Source organism: Crocuta crocuta, unplaced genomic scaffold, assembly GCF_008692635.1.
Source record: "Crocuta crocuta isolate KB4526 unplaced genomic scaffold, BGI_CrCroc_1.0 scaffold367, whole genome shotgun sequence".
Taxonomy (NCBI): domain Eukaryota; kingdom Metazoa; phylum Chordata; class Mammalia; order Carnivora; family Hyaenidae; genus Crocuta; species Crocuta crocuta.
The window spans coordinates 191242-211580 of NW_027527936.1; the positions used below are offsets into that span (position 1 = coordinate 191242).

Here is a 20339-nt window from a genome sequence, read left to right on the forward strand (position 1 = left end):
AGAGTTATGCGGGGCACCTGGGTGGCTCCATTGGTTGAGTGTCTGACTCTTGATTTTGGCTCAGGTCATGATCTTGAAGTTCATGAGATTAAGCCCTGAATTGGGCTCTGCACTGGCAGGATGGAGCCTGCTTGGGATTCTCTCTCTCTCTGTCCGTCTTTGCCCCTCTCCTGCTCATTCTTATTTTCTCTCTCAAAAAAAAAAACATTTTTAAAAATATTTATTTTTGGGAGAGCGCAAGCAGGGTAGGGGCGGCGGCGGGGGGGAGGGCAGAGGATCCAAAGTGGCTCTGCGCTGGTAGGCTGACAGCAGCGAGCCCGATGTGGGGCTCAAACTCATCAACTGTGAGATCATGACCTGAGCCAAAGTCGGATGCTCAACTGACTGAGCCACCCAGGTGCCCCTAAAAATTAGCATTTAAAAAATATATGTACTGTTACATAATAATTACAATATGAAAGAAAATTAATTTATAGTAAAATAGTATGTATTTCAGTCCTTAAATGCTTAGACACAACTAAATATGTGAAACACTTAAACGTACACTTCTGCCTAGAGCAGCAGTTAGCCGTGTGGACTGATAGAGGTGCATTTTGTTGGCAGGTCACAGTAACATGATTTCCTGACATGGTGAAAATCCCCTGGTAAAATTCAGAACAGAACCAAAAATTAAGTTTTCCCTTGGTTTATGTAGTAGGTCTATTTCTGGAAAGCTTCAGTGCAAAAGATAAGTCTTTGGATTTATATGTAAAATGGAGTTAGGTTCTCAGCTCAAATCATTATGAACAGATTTTTCTCCAATACACCAATGTTTCTCAGGGCATTTGAAAGTCTGAGAGGATTAGGAATCCTTCTTGCTGACGTGTGACCTGGCAGGACATCTAGGTTCCCCGTTCCCTTCCCACTAGTGCCAGTAGCACCCCCTGTTCCTGACCACCAGAAACAGAGCTTGGAGTTTCCAAGTGGCCTCGAGGGGGCAGTCTTCCCCTATTTAAAAGCCGTGCTGTGGCCAGTCCCTTCCCGTCCCAGGGTTTCCAGTGACATCTGTAAATGACTCCTGCCCACATGTCAGCCTCCATGCTGTTCTCTCCCTGTCGTCTTCCCCTGGACGCCTCAGGCCCCCCAGGCTCTCGTGCTCTTTTCCCCCAGACGCTGCCTCCCCTCCCCTCTGTCTCTGGCACTGTCTGCCACCACCATCTGCCTGGCTGCCTGCTCAGCTTAGGACTCCCCCTGGACCCCTCTCCTCCGTCACACACACGTCAGATCCACTTTCTTCACGTCACCCTTCCTTCACTAGCGCCAAGTCCTCACGCATGTCTCCCTGCTTCCACTCCTGCCTCGTCCCCTCCTGGTCCAGTCTGCGAGGTAGTCAGAGCCGTCCTGTTCACACATAAACCCAGTCCCGTCACTCTCTGGCCGAGAGTCCTCCCGTGGCCCCATCACGCACGTGGGATCCAGCAGGACCCACTGGCAGGAGGTCTGGCACCTCCCGGAGCTCCCGGAATGTGCTGCTCCTCCCTCTGCCCCACGGCCGTCCTACTGTTCCTCAGTCACCGCCGACTCCCCTCAGGGCCTGGGTCATGCCACTTCCTGTCCTAGAATGTTCTTCCCTTAGCATCCATAGCGTTCACCCCTCACTTCCTTCAGCTGCCATGTACTTCGTGCTAGAGGCCAGCCTTGCTCTCGCTCTAGAATGGGCATTCCTGGCATCTCTTCTTTTTAGTCAGCTTCATTTTTCTTCATATATTTAATATCTGAGATTATATTATGAAGTTACTTATTCTTTTACTTATTTTCTGTCTCCCTTTCTAGAATATTAGCCTCATGAGGGCAGGACCCAGTCTTTATTGATTACCACTGTATTCTAGAATCGTGTAAATAAATATTTGAATATTTAAAGCTGGTGTTCACAGGGCTGTTTTGTTATGTGTCAGGCACCTTGATCAACTCCAACATTGAGGGTGGAATGGGACATGGTCCCCATCCAAAGGGGGCATGTGGTCCAGAGGCCCAGCCGTGGAAAGCGGGCTTTCTCATTGAGACAGATGAGGTTATAGGCTCCCTCTCTCAGCCCCTGCCAAACCTGGGTCTTTTTAACTCAGATGTTACCTCCTCCAGAAAGCCTTCCATGGTAGTGTGTGTGTGTGTGTGTGTGTGTGTGTGTGTGCGCGCGCGCACGCGCCAAACCTGGGTCTTTTTAACTCAGATGTTACCTCCTCCAGAAAGCCTTCCATGGTACTGTGTGTGTGTGTGTGTGTGTGTGTGTGTGTGTGTGAGAGAGAGAGAGAGAGAGAGAGAGAGATAGAGATACACTTTTAGGTGACCGTACTGGGGTGTGTGTGTGAGAGAGAGAGAGAGAGAGAGATACACTTTTAGGTGACCGTACTGGGGTGTGTGTGAGAGAGAGAGAGAGATACACTTTTAGGTGATCGTACTGGGGTGTGTGTGTGTGTGTGAGTGTGAGAGAGAGAGAGAGAGAGATACACTTTTAGGTGACCGTATCTTGTGCTTCCATTTGCTGAACGAACGTCTGTGTGATGAGGCTTTACTGTTCCATAGCATTTTTTTTTTTAAACAGCTTTATCGGGATGCAATTCACATACATTCACTTCACCCATTTAAAAATATACATTTCAGTGGTTTTTATTGTACTCACAGTTATACAGTTATTACCACAAATAATTTTAGAATGTTTTTCTCCCAAAGGAAACCCCACACCCTTTAGCCTTCCCCTTTTTATCCCCCAGGCCTAGGCAAACACTAATTGACTTTCGATTAGTTTTGCCTATTCTGGACATGTCATATCAATAGAATTCCACAACATGTGGCCTTTTGTGACTGGCTTCCACTTAGCATTAATGTTGTCAAAAAAGTTCATCTACGATATAGCACGTATCTGTGTTTCATTCTTTTTTACTGTCAATTAATATGCAGTGTATGGATATACCACAATTTGTTTATCCATTCATAAGTTGAACATTTGTGTGGTTTATACATTTTGGCTATTATGAATAATGCTGCTGTGAACATTCATGGATAAGTTTTTGTGTGGACATCTGTTTTCATTTCTCTTGGGTAGGTACCTACAATTGGAATTGCTAGGATCTAGGATAACTTTTTTCATATTTTGAGGAACTGCCAGACTATTTTCCAAAGTGGCTGCACCACTTTACATTCCCATCAAGAGCCTGTGAGGGTTCCAATTTCTGTGTATCCTCACAATCCCTGAATATTATCTCTTTTATATTCTCTTTCTGTTATCCTGGTGATGTGAAGTGCTACCTCATTGTGGTTTTGATTTGCCTCGTGGCTGATGATGTTGAGCATCTTTTCATGTGTCTGTTGTCCATATTTACATCTGCTTTGGGAAAATGTCCATTCAGATCCATTACCCATTTCTAAATTGGCTTTATTATTGAATTACAAGAGTTCGTTATGTATTCTAGCTGTAGTTCTTTTATCAGATACATGAATTGCAAGTAGTTTTTGTCATTCTGTCGGCTGTCTTTTCACTTTATCTTTTGCTTTGAAGCACAGTTTTAATTCTGTTGAAGCCCCATTTATCTCCCTTCTCTCCCATCAGTATATTTTTGGCATCATAACTCAGAAGGTTTTGCCTGACCTAAGGCTATAAAGACTTACTCCTATTTTTTCTTGTAAGACTTTTATAGATTAGCCTTTACATTTGGGTCTTTGATCCATTTTGAGTTAATTTTGGGTATATAGTGTGAGAAAAAGGGTCCAATTTCATTCTTTTGCATGTGGGTCTCCAGTTGTCCTAGCATCATTTGTTGAAAAGGCTGTTCTTAGGGAGCCTGGGTGGCTCAGTTGGTTAAACATTGACTTTGGGTCAGGTCATGATCTCCTGGTTCGTGAGTTCGAGTCCCACTTCAGGGGAGCATGAGCCCTGCTTTGGGTGGGCCCCGTTTCTCTCTCTCCCCCCTTGTCTCCCTTTCCCTGCTCTTGTGGGATTCTCTCTCTCTCTCTCTCTGTCTCTCTCTCTCTTCCTGCCCTTGCTCACTTGTGCCCTCTCTCTATAAAAGAAAAAAAAAAGGCTGTTCTTTTCTTTTTTAATTGTATTGGTATCCCTTTTGAAAATCAGTTGACCATAAATGTAAAGATTTTATTTCTGTACTTTTTCTGTTTCATTGATCTATATATGTGTCCTGTGCCACTTCTACATTGTCATGTATTCTGTAGCTCCATAGTACATTTCGCATTTGACAAGTAGGAGTCCTTTAACTTTTTCTTCTTTTTCCAGATTGTTTTGGCTATTCTGGGTCTCTAACATCTCCATATGAATTTCGGAAATAGTTCTCAGTTTTTGCAAAAAATCCAGCTGGGATTTTGACAGAGATTGCACTGAATCTGTAGAACAATTTGTGGGTTGCCATCTTTGCAGTATTAAGTTTTCCAGTCCATGAACATGGGATGTCTTTCCATTTGTTTAGATCTTCTTTAATTTCTTCCTATAACATTTTATAGTTATCAGAGAATAAGTTTGTATTTCTTTTAAATTTATTCTGCAGTATTTTATTCTTGTTGATGTTATTGTAAATGGAATTTTTCGATTCATTTTCAGATTGCTCATTGCTAGAGTATAAAATAACTTGATTTTTGTATATGGATCTTGTATTCTGCAAACTTGCTGAACTAGTCCTAATAGTTTTCTAGTGGATCCTGAAGGATTTTCCTTATATAAGATCATGTCATCTGGAAATTTCATTTCATTTTTTTGCAACTTGCAGTGGCTGGAACATCTAGTGCAATGTTGAATAGAAGTAAGGGCAGATGTCTTGGTCTTATTCCTGATCTTATGGGGGAAACATCTAGTCTTTCACTGTGTGGGTTTTTTGTAGGTGCTCTTTATCAGACAGAGGAAGCACCCTTCTGTTCCTAGTTTGTTGAGTGTTTTTATCATGAGAAGTTGTGCATTTTGTAAGATGCCTTTTCTGTGTCTATTGAGATAATATGGTTTTTGTACTTTATTCCGTAATGTGTTATTTTTGTTTTGTGGATGTTAACCCAGTCTTGCATTCCTGAGATACATCCACGGTTATCTTTTGAATGACTCTTTTTCACTAGACTATGAGCTGCACCAGGGCTGGGACCAGTGTCCCCAGGGCCCACCAGGAGCCTAGTTACCAAGTAGACAATAAGTATTTGTTGAATGAATGAAAGAAAGGATAAACCAGTATAAAATGATTTAAATAACTTTGCGCACCATTTCACGGACTATCAATTGAGTGGAAGACAAGACATCCACATGGTATTATCCTGGAGTCTGAGCCCGCCGGGTTGAAGGGCTGTCAACCGTCTGCACAGTGTACCTCTTATAGCAGGGAGCCAAGGGTAAAGGCTGATGTGCTCCTTCTCTCCCCCAGGCCTGCTCTCCATGGCCAACTCCGGCCCGAGCACCAACGGCTCCCAGTTCTTCCTGACGTGTGACAAGACGGATTGGCTGGATGGCAAGCACGTGGTGTTCGGGGAGGTCACAGACGGCCTGGACGTCTTGCGGCAGATTGAGGTGTGTGGCTTCCCCGGGCCCGGGGTGCGTGGCCCTGCGGGAGAGCTGGCGACAGGGGCCACGGCTGCTCCCAAGGAGGACTGCCTCTGCTCAGGGAGGGGTGGGCCGATGGGCAGGGTGTCCAAGAGCCGCTCCTTACTCTCCACCCTCCCTCGTTTCTCCCCCTCTTCTGTCCCCACAAAGGCCCAGGGCAGCAAGGATGGGAAGCCAAAGCAGAAGGTGATCATCGCCGACTGTGGGGAGTACGTGTGAGTCCGCGCAGTCTCGGCACTGCCCCTGCGTGTCCAGGAGCCGTCAGCCTGGGAGCCAGCACCTGCGGTGTCCCTCCCCTTGGTGGCAACCAGGGGTTTGTGTCGTGGCCCTTCTTGGGGTCAGCTTGCAGCAGCTCTTCTCAGGCCTGGGCTCCCTCTGGCTCTTTCCCGGGTGTGGCCGTGGGCCCGGGAGCCGGCACAGGGGCCGCCTTCCCCGCCGTGGACAGGCTGTGCGTGGCCTTCTCCGGGCCTTTGCTGCCACGGCTTCTCCTAGGCCCGCCAGTGTGGCTCCTGGACGTTTCTTGTGGTAAAATAAACCCGAGTTCTTGTACTGCCGCCTGCTGGCCAGGTCCCAGGTGTTGTCAGAGAGCTGTGACTGGCCGATCTTCCTGTGACAGAGGAGAGCCCCTCCCCTGCTGTTTCCCCCCAACCCGGGCCGGGTCCCTGAGACCATACCCTGTCAGACCACTGCAGGGTAGCAGAGGTCAGAGCTGGTGCCAAGTGCCTCTCTCCTCTGCTACCAGGCCACTGAGTTAGGTAAGCCAAGTTCCATTCCTGCCTCGTACCTAGTTGTGAGTCTAAGGGGCACCCGAAATCAGTCTTGGTGACCCATTCACTCATTAATAGTCCAAATTGTGGACCACAGAATTCCCAGAGCCCTTCTTTTGCCCGGCACTGTGCGTGGTGCTGGGGAAACATGAGAAATCAGCCGTGGTGGCAGCTGCATCCTGCCCATACCCAGTCCCACTGGAAATTGAAGTCAGGTACCAGTTTGTAGCATGTGCAGCCTCTCGCCCTACACCAGTGTTTGGCTGGCCGGGCCACCTCCCAGCAGGTCCCGTGTGCTGAGGCTGGTCACCAGAAACCATCAGTCATCAGAGACAACGTCCAAGGCTGCCACCTGCTGCTCTGTTGCCTGCCAGAGGCTCTAGATCAAGGTCTGCACTCAGAAACCATTGGGCAGGGCTGGTTCTCCTTTGGGGTTGAGGTCAGGTGAGCCTGGAGGGGAGGAGAGAAGCCCGCTGGCCTGTGATCCCCGACAGCTTCTGCGGAGGGGTGGATGCTGGCCCTGTCCCTGTCTAGCATCCAGGGCCAGCCTCGGTCTCTGCCTTCAGGTGGGGCTTGGCTTGTACCCCTTTGGTTGGCTAGGGCCCACTCCTGTGGCTGGGATCGCAGCCCGCAGTATTCCCAGCCGGGACCCTTGCTCCCTAACCAAGGCGTTCCTCTCACTGGTGGTCAGTCATGGCTGTCAGGACAGGCAGCAGTGAGGCCAGGAAAATGCCAGCCACTCAGGGCTGATGTGACGTCTGGGAGAGGAGAGATGTATTTGAAGTACTCGACAAGGTTGACTCTAGAGATTACGTGTGGGGAGGGGAACCGACTGACCTGAAGCCCCAGGAGGAAGGACTGGTCACAACCCTGTGAAACCAGGGGAGAGGTTGTTGCAGGGGAGGGAGCTTTGTCCCTCACTGTGCTTCCCTGATTGCCTGGGAAGGTGGGACTAGCCCAGTGGCCAGGAAGCCAGTGGGCAGGGGAGGCATCAGGTGGCAGTTGCTCCCTCTGTGCTGTGTAAGGGGCTTCCCCAGAATTTACCACGTGGGTCCGCCCATAACCCTCGTACAGGTGGTGACCCGAGCCTTGGTGGTGAGATGCCAGGTCCCGATGCCATCTGCTGGGTGACTGTGCAGGTATTTTTTTTTTTTTTAATTTTTTTTTTTAGTGTTTTATTTATTTCTGAGAGAGAGACAGTGTGAGCAGGGGAGGGTCAGAGAGAGAGGGAGACACAGAATCCGAAACAGGCTCCAGGCTCTGAGCTGGATGTCAGCACAGAGCCCGCCGTGGGGCTGGAACCCACAAACCATGAGATCACGACCTGAGCCGAAGTCGGACGCTTAACCGACTGAGCCGCCCAGGCGCCCCAGGTACTGTCTGTTTGACCAGAGCGCCTGGCTGCCTGCCTTCCCGATGTTGGGCCAGAGCTCCAGATGGTAGGGTCGTGGGGGCCCCACACCTGCCTCCCGGGAGGGAGCGGGGGCAGGACTGGGGTGGAGGGCAAGGAAGGCGATGCTACAGAAAGATCTGTTTTCAAAGAAGATTTAATAACAGATTTTCAATATATCATAGATCGAGTAAATCAGATCACCAAGCAGTACATAGAGTATGATCCTGACTTCATGAAATACCCATATGTTCTCTAAGAAGACAAATGTGTATGTGTCAGAGAAAAAGACTGGAAGGAATTATTAACAATACTTATCTCTGTGTGCTGGGATTATGAGTTTTTGGGATTATGCTGGGATTCTGTGGTTTTTTTTTTTTCCAAAAGTTTCCCTGGCACACAAGTGAACAACAACTTTTTTTCCTTTTTAAAGGTCCAGATGCTTGTTCAAGGCTTCGTGGTAAGAAGAGAAACCCAGGAAAGCTCCCCCTTCAGCTTCTCAGAGGCTGTAGGTAGGACTCTGGACTTTGGGAGGAAACAGCGACACAACACAGCCCTGTCCTCCCTCCTCAGAGGCCCAGCCCCCCTGGGTCACCAAGTCACGGTAGGTCCCTGCACGCTGGGACTCCCACAGGCAGGCGATCGTGTAAGTCCCCACCTCATCCCTAGAGGTGACCACATTTAATTTTTTTTTTTTTTTTTAAGGAAAAGCGCAGCTTTAAAGTAGACACAGCAGCCCCTCCTGGACATGTTCTGGGAGGCGGGGGTTTTAACAGGAATGCTAACAGGGGAGGCCCAGATATGCAAATTCATTGAACGCAGGACCACTAGTAGATTCACCGAGTCGTGCACACACGGTGCCGACTGCTTTGTGGACACACCGGATCCCCACCATGGCCCTGCACGGGCAGAACTGATCATTCAGAGGAAAAACCTCTCACTTAGAGGTGACATAATTTGGTCAAATTAACCAGGGGCAGAGCCTGGATTCTATGCGACGTCTACTGGCTCTAAAACCCCCTGTATCCTATTCACAGCCTCCTTTCCTGTGAAACTGCAGGCCTTTTCCCTACATAGAGACACAAAAGAACGGGGCTCTGCCTGGTGAACAGTCACCCGGGCCAGTGCCGGGCTCTGACTGTGGAGGCGTGCTGGCCGTGAGGCACACAGAGCAGTTCCCCCCACACCACCGGCCCCAGATGTGGCTGTTTCCGGGCGGCCTCCCTTCCTGGCAGCACTTACTTGGCTGTCAGTGGGCCTGAGCTGACCACCCTGATGTATGCTTCTAATGTGCCGCCTTCAACCTAACCTGGGCCATCGGGCAACCATATAATAAATCAGATGACTGTCCCTTCGTTGACTTTGCATCCATAATTCTCCCCGTTCTCCAAGGCCTTTTCTGTTTGGTTTCAATTTGCTGGCTGGCTGGAGGTTCTAGAAGTCTGTCAGGAAGTCTATGACCACTGTACTTCCAGCTTTATGGCACAGAAAGGGATTCCGATTATGACCCTCACATTCCTATTTGGCACATCCAAGGGACAAGGCAGTCTGCATCTTAAAAACATTCATTCTACAGGCTTTCCCGGCGTCCCCAAAGCATGCCAGGTTAGGTGCTAGATGTTGAAGCATCTAATACTGACGTTTGCTAAGTTTTCAAACCTCTGCTGCCCCTGATATTGAGAGGAGAGAGCTGCTAGCTAAAGCCCCAAAATGGCAGGTTTCCTGTCCGATGTACACGGCAGCTGGGCGCTCAGGCTGTGTCTTTGCTCTATGACAGAGGAGAGGGCCAGGGTTTCAGGCAGGAAGGAGGCTAATCCTTGTGTCACGGATGAGAAACTGAAGCCTGAATCAGGAAGGGGACTTGTCCTGACACCAAACTGGGCAGTGGCTGCGTTGGAACTAAAGTACAGGTCTCCTGACATTCCAGCCACTTCGTGCTCCAGTCCCTGCCTGCCTGAGCTCAAAGCCCCAGGCCAATCAGGAAGTGCCCACTCTGCAGACAGTCTGGGCCTGCCCTCTGTTACGGGAGGGTCTCCTCCTCTGTACTTGCTCCACAGTCCCTTCCACGTCCCCGTGGAGTGGCTGCTGTCCTGCAGCAGGGCCCCGGCGTCCACACCTGCCGCCAGGCCTGCCGGCCCGGGGCCCCTCGGCGGGGATGCACGTCCTTGGGCGCAGGGGTGGTTCCGCCCCAGCTGGGCTGTGCCTGTGGGTTGGGCAGGCCCGGGATCGGCTTTTAATGACCCAGTATTTCAGGGCTCGGGCACCTGGACTCTGTCTGCGCCAGCAGGTAAATTACAGGCTTAGCAAGTCAGAAATCAAATAAACACTCCAACTGCCTGTGGCGGCCGCTCCGAGAACAGTGGTTTCCGGGAACCTGCACCCGGGTCACCCTAATTACTGCCTCTGTCACTTTCCTGGGACAGAGAGCTTTTCTTTGGTTCACAGGCCCAGAGAGAGCACAGTGCTCCTGGGCACACAGGGTGGTACGGACCGGTGAGCAGACCGTTCCCCGCGCTTGGCCCCAGGTGGCCCCATGCTATGGGCGGAATGGGTTGCTCCTTAGTGTGGCAGGAAGGGGAAACGGAGTTACATTTGCTGGTGGGTGTCTGGACTTGTAGGCTGAGGGTCCAGTGGAGAATATACCCAGGTTGATTACTGACATGGGCCATGGGCAAGGAGACAGGAGGGGGTGGCATGTGTGCCACCTACTGCAGCCACTGTCTACTTCTAAGGGTTTTTGTGTCCGTGCTAAGCCTCATGGAAAAAAGATGGGGGAAACGAAGCCCCCAAGGTTCTTTGCTTCTGGGGTGGGGGCAGCATACCGCTTTCCCAAGGAGGGACGTCATATGCCATAAAACTTTCCCGTCAGCCTTGGTCTCAGCATGAGGCTCCTCTAGCTTATTCTTTCTCTAATGTGCTGACGGCTAGTGGGCGGCGTTAGGAGCCCAGTAATACACTCCTGAGCACAACCGCATGTCTGTGCCCTGGAAGGCCCAGTGTGGTGTCTAAAGAGGGACAGACCTACTTCCCCCCACTCAGCCCGACCAGCTAAGCTCACACTCCAGGTGCTCTTCACACAGGCCTGGGTTGGGGATGGTCAAGGACAGGTCCTGAGGCAGGACATCTCCTTGTGAGGCTGCTGTGCACATCAGGCCAGTCGGGCTACTACACACACCAGGGGAGGGGGCAGAGGGACCTGGGGAGACGCTGGCAGGGATGCAAGTGAGGGCCCTCCTTGCCGCCCCACCTGAGCTATGATGGCATCTAGGGTTTCCTGTGTCTGGAAAAGGGCCGGACCCAGGCGGGAGGCTCTGCAGCGGCGGGGCCGGGCCTCAGTGGCAGCCACAGGCCCTGACCACCATGTTGCGGTGCTTGCGCAGGATGACATTGTTGCTGCTGTCGTAGTAGAGCACGGAGGTGGCGCTCAGCTTGGTGGGTGCGCAGCACGCCTTGGGGACCGCGTCCGGCTTCATCAGGTGCACCTGACCAGGGAAGGGACAGCAGGCAGGCGTGAGCACCACGGCCTTCTCCCACGGCCCCCCAGCTCCCGCCACCCCGACCCCGGAGTCTCCAGCTGCTCACCCTCCCCCGCTCCATCCTCCACCTGCAGCCCAGGCTGGTGCTAATGTGTAGATGGGCCCCCCCCCCACTGCCCTCAGGGTCCAGCCTCGGCACCAGCCAGCTCCATCCACACTCACTCCCCTCAGAGGTGGCGACCCCGCTGGTCTCCAGCACATGGCGCGCCCCGTGCCCAGCCCGTCTGCCGCACCACCCCTCTGGGTCCCCTCCGCTCCTCCCTATGTGCTCCTGTAATGTTCCCGATCCTATCTGGTCCCCATTAGCTGTTGGTAATCTGTCTCCCCTCCCGGCTGTGAGCCCGTGAAGGATCACAGAACTGGAAAAACCAAGGGCCCCGGGTCCATCCCCGTGTTCAATGCTGTCACTCCTCAAAGCACTTGCCACCCCTGATAACAACTTCTAAGGCAGCTACCGTTCTGGGCCGACCGAGACGGAGGGCACGGAGGCCCCGCGTGGTGGTGCCCGGAGCCGCCTGGCTCTCAGGTGCGGCGGGACTCGGACAGGGGGCGCTGACCTGCTACCCTCCCAGCAGCCTTTCTGCCAGGAAGAGCCTGCCTGAGGGAACGGCCCGTTTTCAGCCTCCTGAAAATATTTCTGCCGAGCCCCGGCAGGGCGAGCTGCAGTTTACAGGAACCCCGGGTCAGGGCCCCCCCGCTGCCAGGCCCCAAGGCGGCCCGACGCTGTGGGGAGGCAGGAGAGAAGAGGACGCCTGCTCCATCCATGTGTCGTGGCCGCCGCCAGGGCTCCCCGCCCTCTCAGAGGCTGCCGAGCAGGACCCGGATGGAGCTGTCTGGTGGGGGAACCTGTCCGGCAGCCTGGCCCCCGCGCCCCAGTGCCCAGTTCTGAGCCAGCCTGCTGTGAGGACACCTCACAGCACCTGCTTACTGGCTGTGCATCTTTGGGTCCAAATCCTGCATCTGTAGGCCTCATTTTCTCCTCTGCCAAATAGGTAGAATGGTACTTTTCTCATTTCCAACACAAACATATCTAGGACACATGCCTTGTGCCAGGATGGGTCACAGAAATGTTCCTACTCTCACAGATTCAGTGGGGAGGAAAAAGGAGACAAGGAATATTCCAGTAGACAACCAGGGCTCATGGGAACGGCACAACAAAGCAGGCCCTCCACCCCAGCAATAATTCTGACCCTGGACAAGGCTTCCTGTCCCTGTCCTCACCTGCAGACCCCAGCGTTCCTCCTACCCCACACCTAGTCCTGAGAGGGGCCCTGCCTCCAGCTGCCCTTTCACTGGGTCCCCTGCCTGCTCCACCCTTGACCCCGTCCAGCTGCCCACTGCAGCCAGAGCAACATGTCTAGAAGGTTCAGATCATTGACACTGCATCACTAACCCCCTGCACCAGCTGCTCAGTTTACTTGGAGTTAAATCCACCCACCTGCCACCTTCACTGGGACCCCAATGCTGTGGGACCCGTCCACGCCTCCCTGCAGCCTGAGCCCATCCAGCTGTCCTGGGCTGACATGGGATCTGCTGGTGTGACCATCGAGGGCCAGGAGAGGCATGGAGCTCGTGCATAAGGGACAGCCCAGGGACCCACTTCCCATCACCCCTGAGCTCCCAGAAGGTGGCTCCTGGGGACAGCTATCCCACTTGACATGAGAAAGGCAGTATCAGCACACAAAGCCCCTGCCAGTGATGTGTTTCCTCTCGCTTGGGGGCATCACCTTAACCTCTTCCAGGCAGGCTCAGGGATACCAGGAATTAGGATTCTAGATCAACATTCCAGAAAGAAATCTCTACCCCAGAATCAACTAACGTTTAAAACACTTGGGAATGGCAACGTGCAGAAGACGGGGTGGGAGGGTCCTGAGCCCACCGTGTCCTACAGGCACAGCCAGGTGACATCTCAGTGGAAAGACTCCAGAAAAGGCCCCAAAGGCCAGCGGAGCAAACTCCACGACCAAAGGCGGAGAAGAGGCCACGCGAGGAGGGCAGGAAGAGCAGCGGGGGAGCTACCGCGGCCTGTGGGGCTGCCCGTGGGCGGAAACATGGGAGCTCCACAGGGAAGATGAATTCCCGTATTTGGCTTCAGAAACCAGAGTGGCCGAATTTCAGTTCTAACAACCAGCAGGACTTAAAACCTGAATTTAAAATATCAGCGGCCTGGCTCTGGGAGGGCAGGAGGAACCCGAGACCCTGCCTCAGGAGACGCGGGCAGAGATACAACACTGAAGCAGCAGGTGGAAAACCCCCCCGGGGGGTCTGGGAGGGGGAATTGTTTACTCCCCTCAGAGCGAGGCCCCAGGGACAGAGATCACCTGGGGACTCCAGGGACAAGGGAGCAGGCATGCGCTGTTTCCTCCTGTCCCCCGGCATAAACACATGCCACCTGGGGGAACCAGCGCGGCACTGACACCCTGCCTCACTTGCCACTCTGCCCCTCCCCCAGCCACACCTGCCTCAGCTCCGGCACCGAGGATCCCCTCCTGCAGAGGACAGTCATCTGAACCCTGCTAATACCACCTCCCTGCACCCTGAGCTCTGGTGGCTCTGCCCCTCCAGTCAGGCTGGCCGTGGTCTTGGTCCCTGTGGCAGCTGGTCCCCTCTCACAGAGGTCCAGGGTGCAAACCTTGTAGACACTGCACATCCTGTGTCTGTGCACGTTGCTGATGCGCCCCCCCGCCCCCCTTCCCTGGTACACCCATGACTGGAGCCCATCCACGTGGGACCACAAGCATGGCACTGCTCAAGCAGCCCCGATGGGGGGCAGCACCACTTCAGTGACTCCTGCCCTGGAGAGAGGGAAGGACAGCTACACGCACCAGTCAGGCTGCACCCCGGCAGGGACTGGGGGCAGACCGTCTGATTGCAGGCCGTGCCCACCAACGAAAGCTTCTCAAGGGGTAACACAGGAAAAGCGTCCTGTGATTTGGTGCTACAGCATTGTATAAATGCCTGGTGTGACTCAACGCAAGCCCAGAGTGCCCCACATTGGCCCACTAACACCACAGGGACCAAACATTGCCCATGACATCAGAGAACTATTGCAGACGGCTGGACTGAAGGAAAAAGTGACTCAGTCACAGAAGCAGCTGTATGTGGCACACCTAGAAGACATGCCTGAAGCACCAGCTTCTGATGAACCAGGTGCACTGCACTGTTGGGCACTATAGGAGGCCTTCGGAAGGCCATTCCTTTCAAAAGCAGGAGATGTAGCTGGCCTTCCTAACACATAGGAATAGACAGAGACAAAATGAGACCAATAAATATATATTCCAGATGAAAGAACAGGACAAAATCAGGGCAAAAGACCCAAGGAAGACAGAGATAAGTAATATGTCTGATAGAGAATCTGAAGGAATGATAAAAAAAAAAAGATACTGTACTTGAGAAAAGAGTGGAGGACATCAGGGGTGCCTGGCTGGGTCAATTGGTAGAGCATGCGACTCTTGATTTCAGGGTTGTAAGTTCAAGCCCCACATTGGGTGTAGAGCCTACATAAAATAAAGTTTTTTAAAGAGAGTGGTTGGCATCAGTGAGGCCTGTAACAAAGAGATAAAAAACTACCAATCAGAGACAAAGAATACAATAAGTGAGGGTTGCCTGGGTGGCTCAGTTAGTTGAGCTGACTTCGGCTCAGGTCATGATCTCATGAGTTTGGGCCCCACGTTGGGCTCTGCTGACAGCTTAGAGCCTGGAGTCTGCTTTGGATTCTGTGTGTCCCTCTCTCTGCTCCTACCCCACTTGCACTCTGTCTCTCTCTTAAAAAACAGAACAAAAATTTTTTAAAAATATAATACAATAAATGATTTAGAACACCCTAGGATAGAATGAGTAGCAGGCAAGAGGAATCAGAGAATGAATCAGTGATCTGGAAGATAGAGTAGTGGAGAGTAATCAAGTTCACCAGATGTCGAGAAAAGTTATGCAAAATGAGAAAAGACTTAAGGAACTCAGCAACATCATCAAGCATATAACATTTGCATTGTAGGGATCCCAGAATGCAAAGAAAGAGATAAGGGGGGCAGAAAATTTACTTGAGGAAATAAGGGATGAAGAAATGGAAGGAAACAGAAAGCCAGATCCAGGGGGGTACAGAGATCCCCAAACAAAATCAACCCAAGGAGGTCCACACCAAGACCTATAGTAATTAAAATGATAAAAAGCAGTGATAGAGAATTTTTAAAGTAGCAAGAGGGGAAAAAAAGTTATGAACAAGGGAAACCCCACAAGGCTGTCAGCTGATTTTTCAGCAGAAACTGCAGGCCAGAACAGAGTGGTATGATATATTCAAAGTGCTGAAAGGAAAAGTTTGCAGCCATAATACTCTATCCAGCAAGACTATCATTCAGAATAAAGAAAAAGAACTTCCCTGGAAACAAGTTAAAGGAATTCATGACCACTAAACCAGCCTTACAAGAAGTGTTAAAGGGGCCTCTGAGTGGAAAGAAAAGAACATAAGTAAAATTAAGAGAAGTAGGAAATACAAAAGCAATAAGGGGGGAATAAAGGTGTATTTATAACAACCAGTCAAGGGAGTCACATAATAAAAGGATTTGAGGCATGATACCATATACCTAAGTCATAGTGGGGGCAGAGGAGGAGTAAAGAATGGGCTCGAACTTAAGTGACCATCAACTTCATACAGACTGCTAAATGCAGCAAATGTTATATAAAACCTAACAGTCATAAATAAAAAACTAGTAATGGATGTACAAGAATTAAAGAGACATCCAAATACATCACTAAACAAAGCCAACTAATCATGCGAGAAGAGAGCAAGGGAAGGAAGGAACAGAGAAGATCTACAAAAACAACCATAAGAGAAGTAACGAAATGGCAATACATACATACTCATCAATAATTGCTTTGAATGTAAATGGACTAAACAATCAAAAGACATAGGTTAATGGAACTGATACTTAAACAGCAGCAGTTGGAAAGACCCATCTATATGCTGCCTACATAAGAGAATCATTTCAGGTCTAAAGGCACATGCAGACTGAAAGTAAAGGGGTGGAGAAGCATTTATTATGCAAAGAGGTCATGAACATAAAGTCAGGATAGCAATACTTGTATGGGACAAAATGGGCTTTAAAACAAAGACTGTAAAAGTTTGACACTATATAATCATAAATGGAACAATCCAACGAAAAGATATAACAATTGTAAATATTTATGCACCTGATGCATAAACCAAACATATAAAATAGTTAATAACAAATATGAAGTAATGGATAGTAGTACAATCATAGTAGGGGACTTTAATAACCTAGATACATCAATGGATAGATCATCCAAACAGTCAACAAGAAAACTGTCTTTGAATGACACATTTGACCAGATGTTTTAACAAATGTATCCAGAACATTCTACTCTAAGACAGCAGAATACACATTCTTTAGAAGTACACACAGAACATTTTCCAGAATAGATCAGATAGGCCACAGAACAAGTCTCAACAAATTTTAAAAAGATTAAATCATACCATGCGTCTTTTCTGACCACAACACTGAACCCAGAAACCCACCACAAGAGAAAATGTGGAAAGAGCACAAATACATGGAGGGTAAATAACATACTACTAAACAATGAATGGGTTAGCCAAGAAATCAAAGAGAAAAAATGCATAGAAACAAATGAAAGTGGAAACACAACAGTCCCAAATCTTTGGGATGCAACAAATGCTGTCCTAAGAGGGAAGTTTATAGCAATACAGAGAAGCTTACTCAAAAAGCAAAAAAGAATCTCAAATAACCCAATCTTATATTTAAAGGAGCTAGAAAAAACAAGCAAAACCAGCAGAAGGAAGGAAATAAAGATTAGAGCAGAAATAAAATAGAAACTCAAAACAAAACAAAACCAGGCTGTTTCAGTTGGTAGAGCAGGTAACTCGATTTTGGGGTTGTGAGTTTGAACCCCATGTTGGGTGTAGAGATTACTTATTAAAAAAAAAAAAAAAGATCAATGAAACCAGGAAGGAGCTTGTTCTTTGAAAAGATCAACAAAATTGATAAACATTTAGTCAGACTCAAAAAAGAAAAAAACATTTTAAAAATCAGTAATGAAAGAGGAGATATAATCAATACACAGAAATACAAATGATTATGGAAGATCACTATGAAAATTATATGCCGACAAAGTGGATAACCTAGAAGAAATGGATAAAGTCCTAGAAACCTCTAACCTTCCAAAACTGAAGCAGGAAAAACAGAAAATTTGGACCGACAAGTTACCGGCATGAGATTGAATCAGTAATCAAAAAACTCCCAACAAACAAAAGTCCTGGACCAGATGGCTTCACAGATGGATTCTACCAAAACCATAAAAAGGAGTTATACCTATTCTTCTCAAACTATTCCAAAAAACAAAAGTGGAAGGGAATTTTCCAAATTCATTCTATGAGGTCAGCATTACCCCAATTCCAAAACCAGATTAAAAACAAAAGCCGCTACAAGAGACTACTATAGCCAATATTGCTGATGAACATAGATGTAAAAATCCTCAACAAAATAATGGCAAACTGCATCCAATATATTTAAAAAATCATTCACTATGATCAAGTGGATTTATATCCAAGATGCAACAATAGATCAATATTAGCAAATCAATCAATATAATACATCACATCAATAAGAGGATTAAAACCATATGATCATTTCAATAGATGCAGAAAAAGATTTGACAAAATATGTCTATTCACGGAAAAATAAAACCCTCAACAAAGTAGGTTTAGAGGCAACCTACCTCAACATAACAACAGCCATATATGAAAAACCCACAGCTAATATCATAATGCTGAAGACCAGAGCTTCCCCCTAAGGTCAGGAACAAGACAAAGATGCCCACTCTCACCACTTTTATTCCACAACACAGGAAATCCTAGCTACAGCAGTCAGACAAGAAAAATGAATAAAGGGCATCCAAATCGGTAAGGAAGAAGTAGAACTTTCACTTTTTGGAGGTGATGTGACACTGTATATAGAAGTGTCACAACCTTAAAGACTCCACCAAAAACTGCTAGAATTGATAAATATAGTCCTGTCACAGAATATAAAATCAATGTACAGAAATCTGTTCATTTGTATGCACTAATAATGAAGCAGTAGAAAGAGAAATTTAAGAAAGCAACCACATTTACAATTGTACCAAAAAGAATAAGACATCTAAGAATGAACCTTTTTAAAATTTTTTTCTTAGAGAGAGAGAGAGAGAGCATGAGCAGGGGAGGGTCAGAGAGAGGGAGATATAGAATCCGAAACAGGCTCCAGGCTCTGAGCTGGAAGTCAGCACAGAGCCCGACACGGGGCTTGAACCCACGAACTGTGAGGTCATGACCTGAGCCAAAGTCGATGCTTAACTGACTAAGCCACCCAGGTGCCCCAACATCTAAGAATAAACTTAACCAAAGAAGGCAGAGACCTGTGCTCCAAAAACTATAAAACAATGATGAAGGAAATCGAAGATAACAGACATGGAAAACTACTCAATGCTCACTGATTGGGAAAACCAATATAGGTAGAATGTCCACATTACCCAAAGCAATCTACAGATTTAATGCAATCCCTATCAAAAAGGCAAGAGCATTCTTCAACTAGAACAATCCTAAAATTTGAATAGAGCCACAAATACCCCTAATAGCCAAAGCAGTCGTGAACAAGAAAAACAAAACTGGAAGTGCCACAATCCCAGATTTTAAATTCTACCACAGAGCTGTAATGAAACACTTAGCTATAGGCAACAGCCGTGTTCCTCATGGCAACTATTTTTCAGCATATGAAGTTACCCCAGACTCAGCACTGGTAGCCATACCTTCTGCGGAAGACGCAAAGAACTAAGGGACCAGGAAAAAGCCGATGGGGAGGTGAACAGAAGGGGGGCCAAAGCCCAGCCCCTCACCCGGGCCACACTGTAACGCTCTCTGCGTACACCGTGCGGCAGGTGGCCGAGTGCACGTGCCCGTCACTCACTCACCCACAGGCATCTGTCCGACAGGAGGCCGAGGCCAGTGGACGCGGTGACACGTGTTCAGAGCACACGGGAACCCGGGTGGGATGCACGTGTTATGTGCGTGCTGTGTGTCTGACCAGAAGCAGGCATGTCCTGTAAACCTGGGCGCCCACATATGTACGTGAATGCCTTACATGTGCGTGTGCAGGGCACGGATCTGGGTGTGCACAAGCGGTCAGGGCAAGTCGGGTGTACGCGGGTGCAGATGCACAGGGGTCTACACAGGAGCACGGCCACACAGGCCCCAGTTCCTGTGCAGACACGGGAAGGGAACTGCGTGTGCCTGCAGGGAAGGGTGGAGAGAGCTCCCTGAGACCCGGGCAGGCGCTGCCGTCCACCTGCTGCACGAGCCCCTCCCCGTGGGTGGGGACAGGACGGACGCGGCACTGACCAGGGACTGCAGGATGGCGTGGTTGGTGGCGTTCATGCACGAGTCCAGCGGGAAGGAGCACTCCCCCTCACAGTAATAGGCTGAGTAGCCTTGGGGCGCAATGACCCAATCCTGGGGGGGGAATAGGAGAAGGTGAGTGCCGTCCAGATGCTCCCGCCTCCCGCCGAGCCCCTGAATCCGGCACGCGGCCCGAGACGACTCAGGGCTGCCCTTCCCCTCCCGCAGCCCCAGCGCCATCAGCCGACCCTAGGGTCCCTGCAGGCAGGCTCCCCCAAGGGGCCTGTCGCCCACCGGGAGAGCATCGGCAGGCAGGGCTGGGCGCGGCTGTCCCCTCACGTACACTGGGCATCGTCACCCCACCTGCCCCGCCGCCTGCATCTCCTAGAGCTGCGGCTCTGACGTGTTACGGCCGAGGCCTCAGACTAGCCCCAGTTCCGTGGTTTTCCCCCAAAAGCACCTTCTCACTATAAAAGAAAGACCTTCTCCCTTCAGAAAATACAGAAGAACCTAATGCATGAGAAACTTAAAATCACCCATAATTCTAGCTGCTCCCGCACATACACCTATGATCTCCGGGCGGGGCCCGTCACGTGAGGAGGAGTCAGAAATTACCAGCCAGCCGAGGTCCTGGAAGCTGACGTAGAGCTCGTGCCGCCGGCAAACCTGCCGGCCGTCGGCGCCG

The 20339-nt window shown here is 49.8% G+C and overlaps 1 protein-coding gene and 1 long non-coding RNA gene across 5 annotated transcripts in view; both read left to right on the forward strand.

Annotated features, from left to right (window-relative positions):
* LOC144221481 (peptidyl-prolyl cis-trans isomerase E-like) overlaps positions 1–6109 on the forward strand; it is an 18620-nt gene extending 12511 nt beyond the window's left edge. For all 4 annotated transcript variants that reach the window (XM_077751949.1, XM_077751952.1, XM_077751951.1 and 1 more), the window contains 2 exons: positions 5385–5527; positions 5711–6109. In XM_077751949.1, the coding sequence (XP_077608075.1) occupies positions 5385–5527; positions 5711–5779 (212 nt within the window). In that variant the 3' untranslated portion in view covers positions 5780–6109. The remainder of the gene's footprint in view (positions 1–5384; positions 5528–5710) is intronic.
* A 1434-nt stretch (positions 6110–7543) lies between these two features.
* On the forward strand, positions 7544–9067 carry LOC144221483 (uncharacterized). Its single transcript, XR_013332087.1, has 2 exons — positions 7544–8321; positions 8423–9067. It is a non-coding gene; the product is annotated as an uncharacterized LOC144221483 (long non-coding RNA).
* The last annotated feature ends 11272 nt before the right edge of the window (positions 9068–20339 follow it).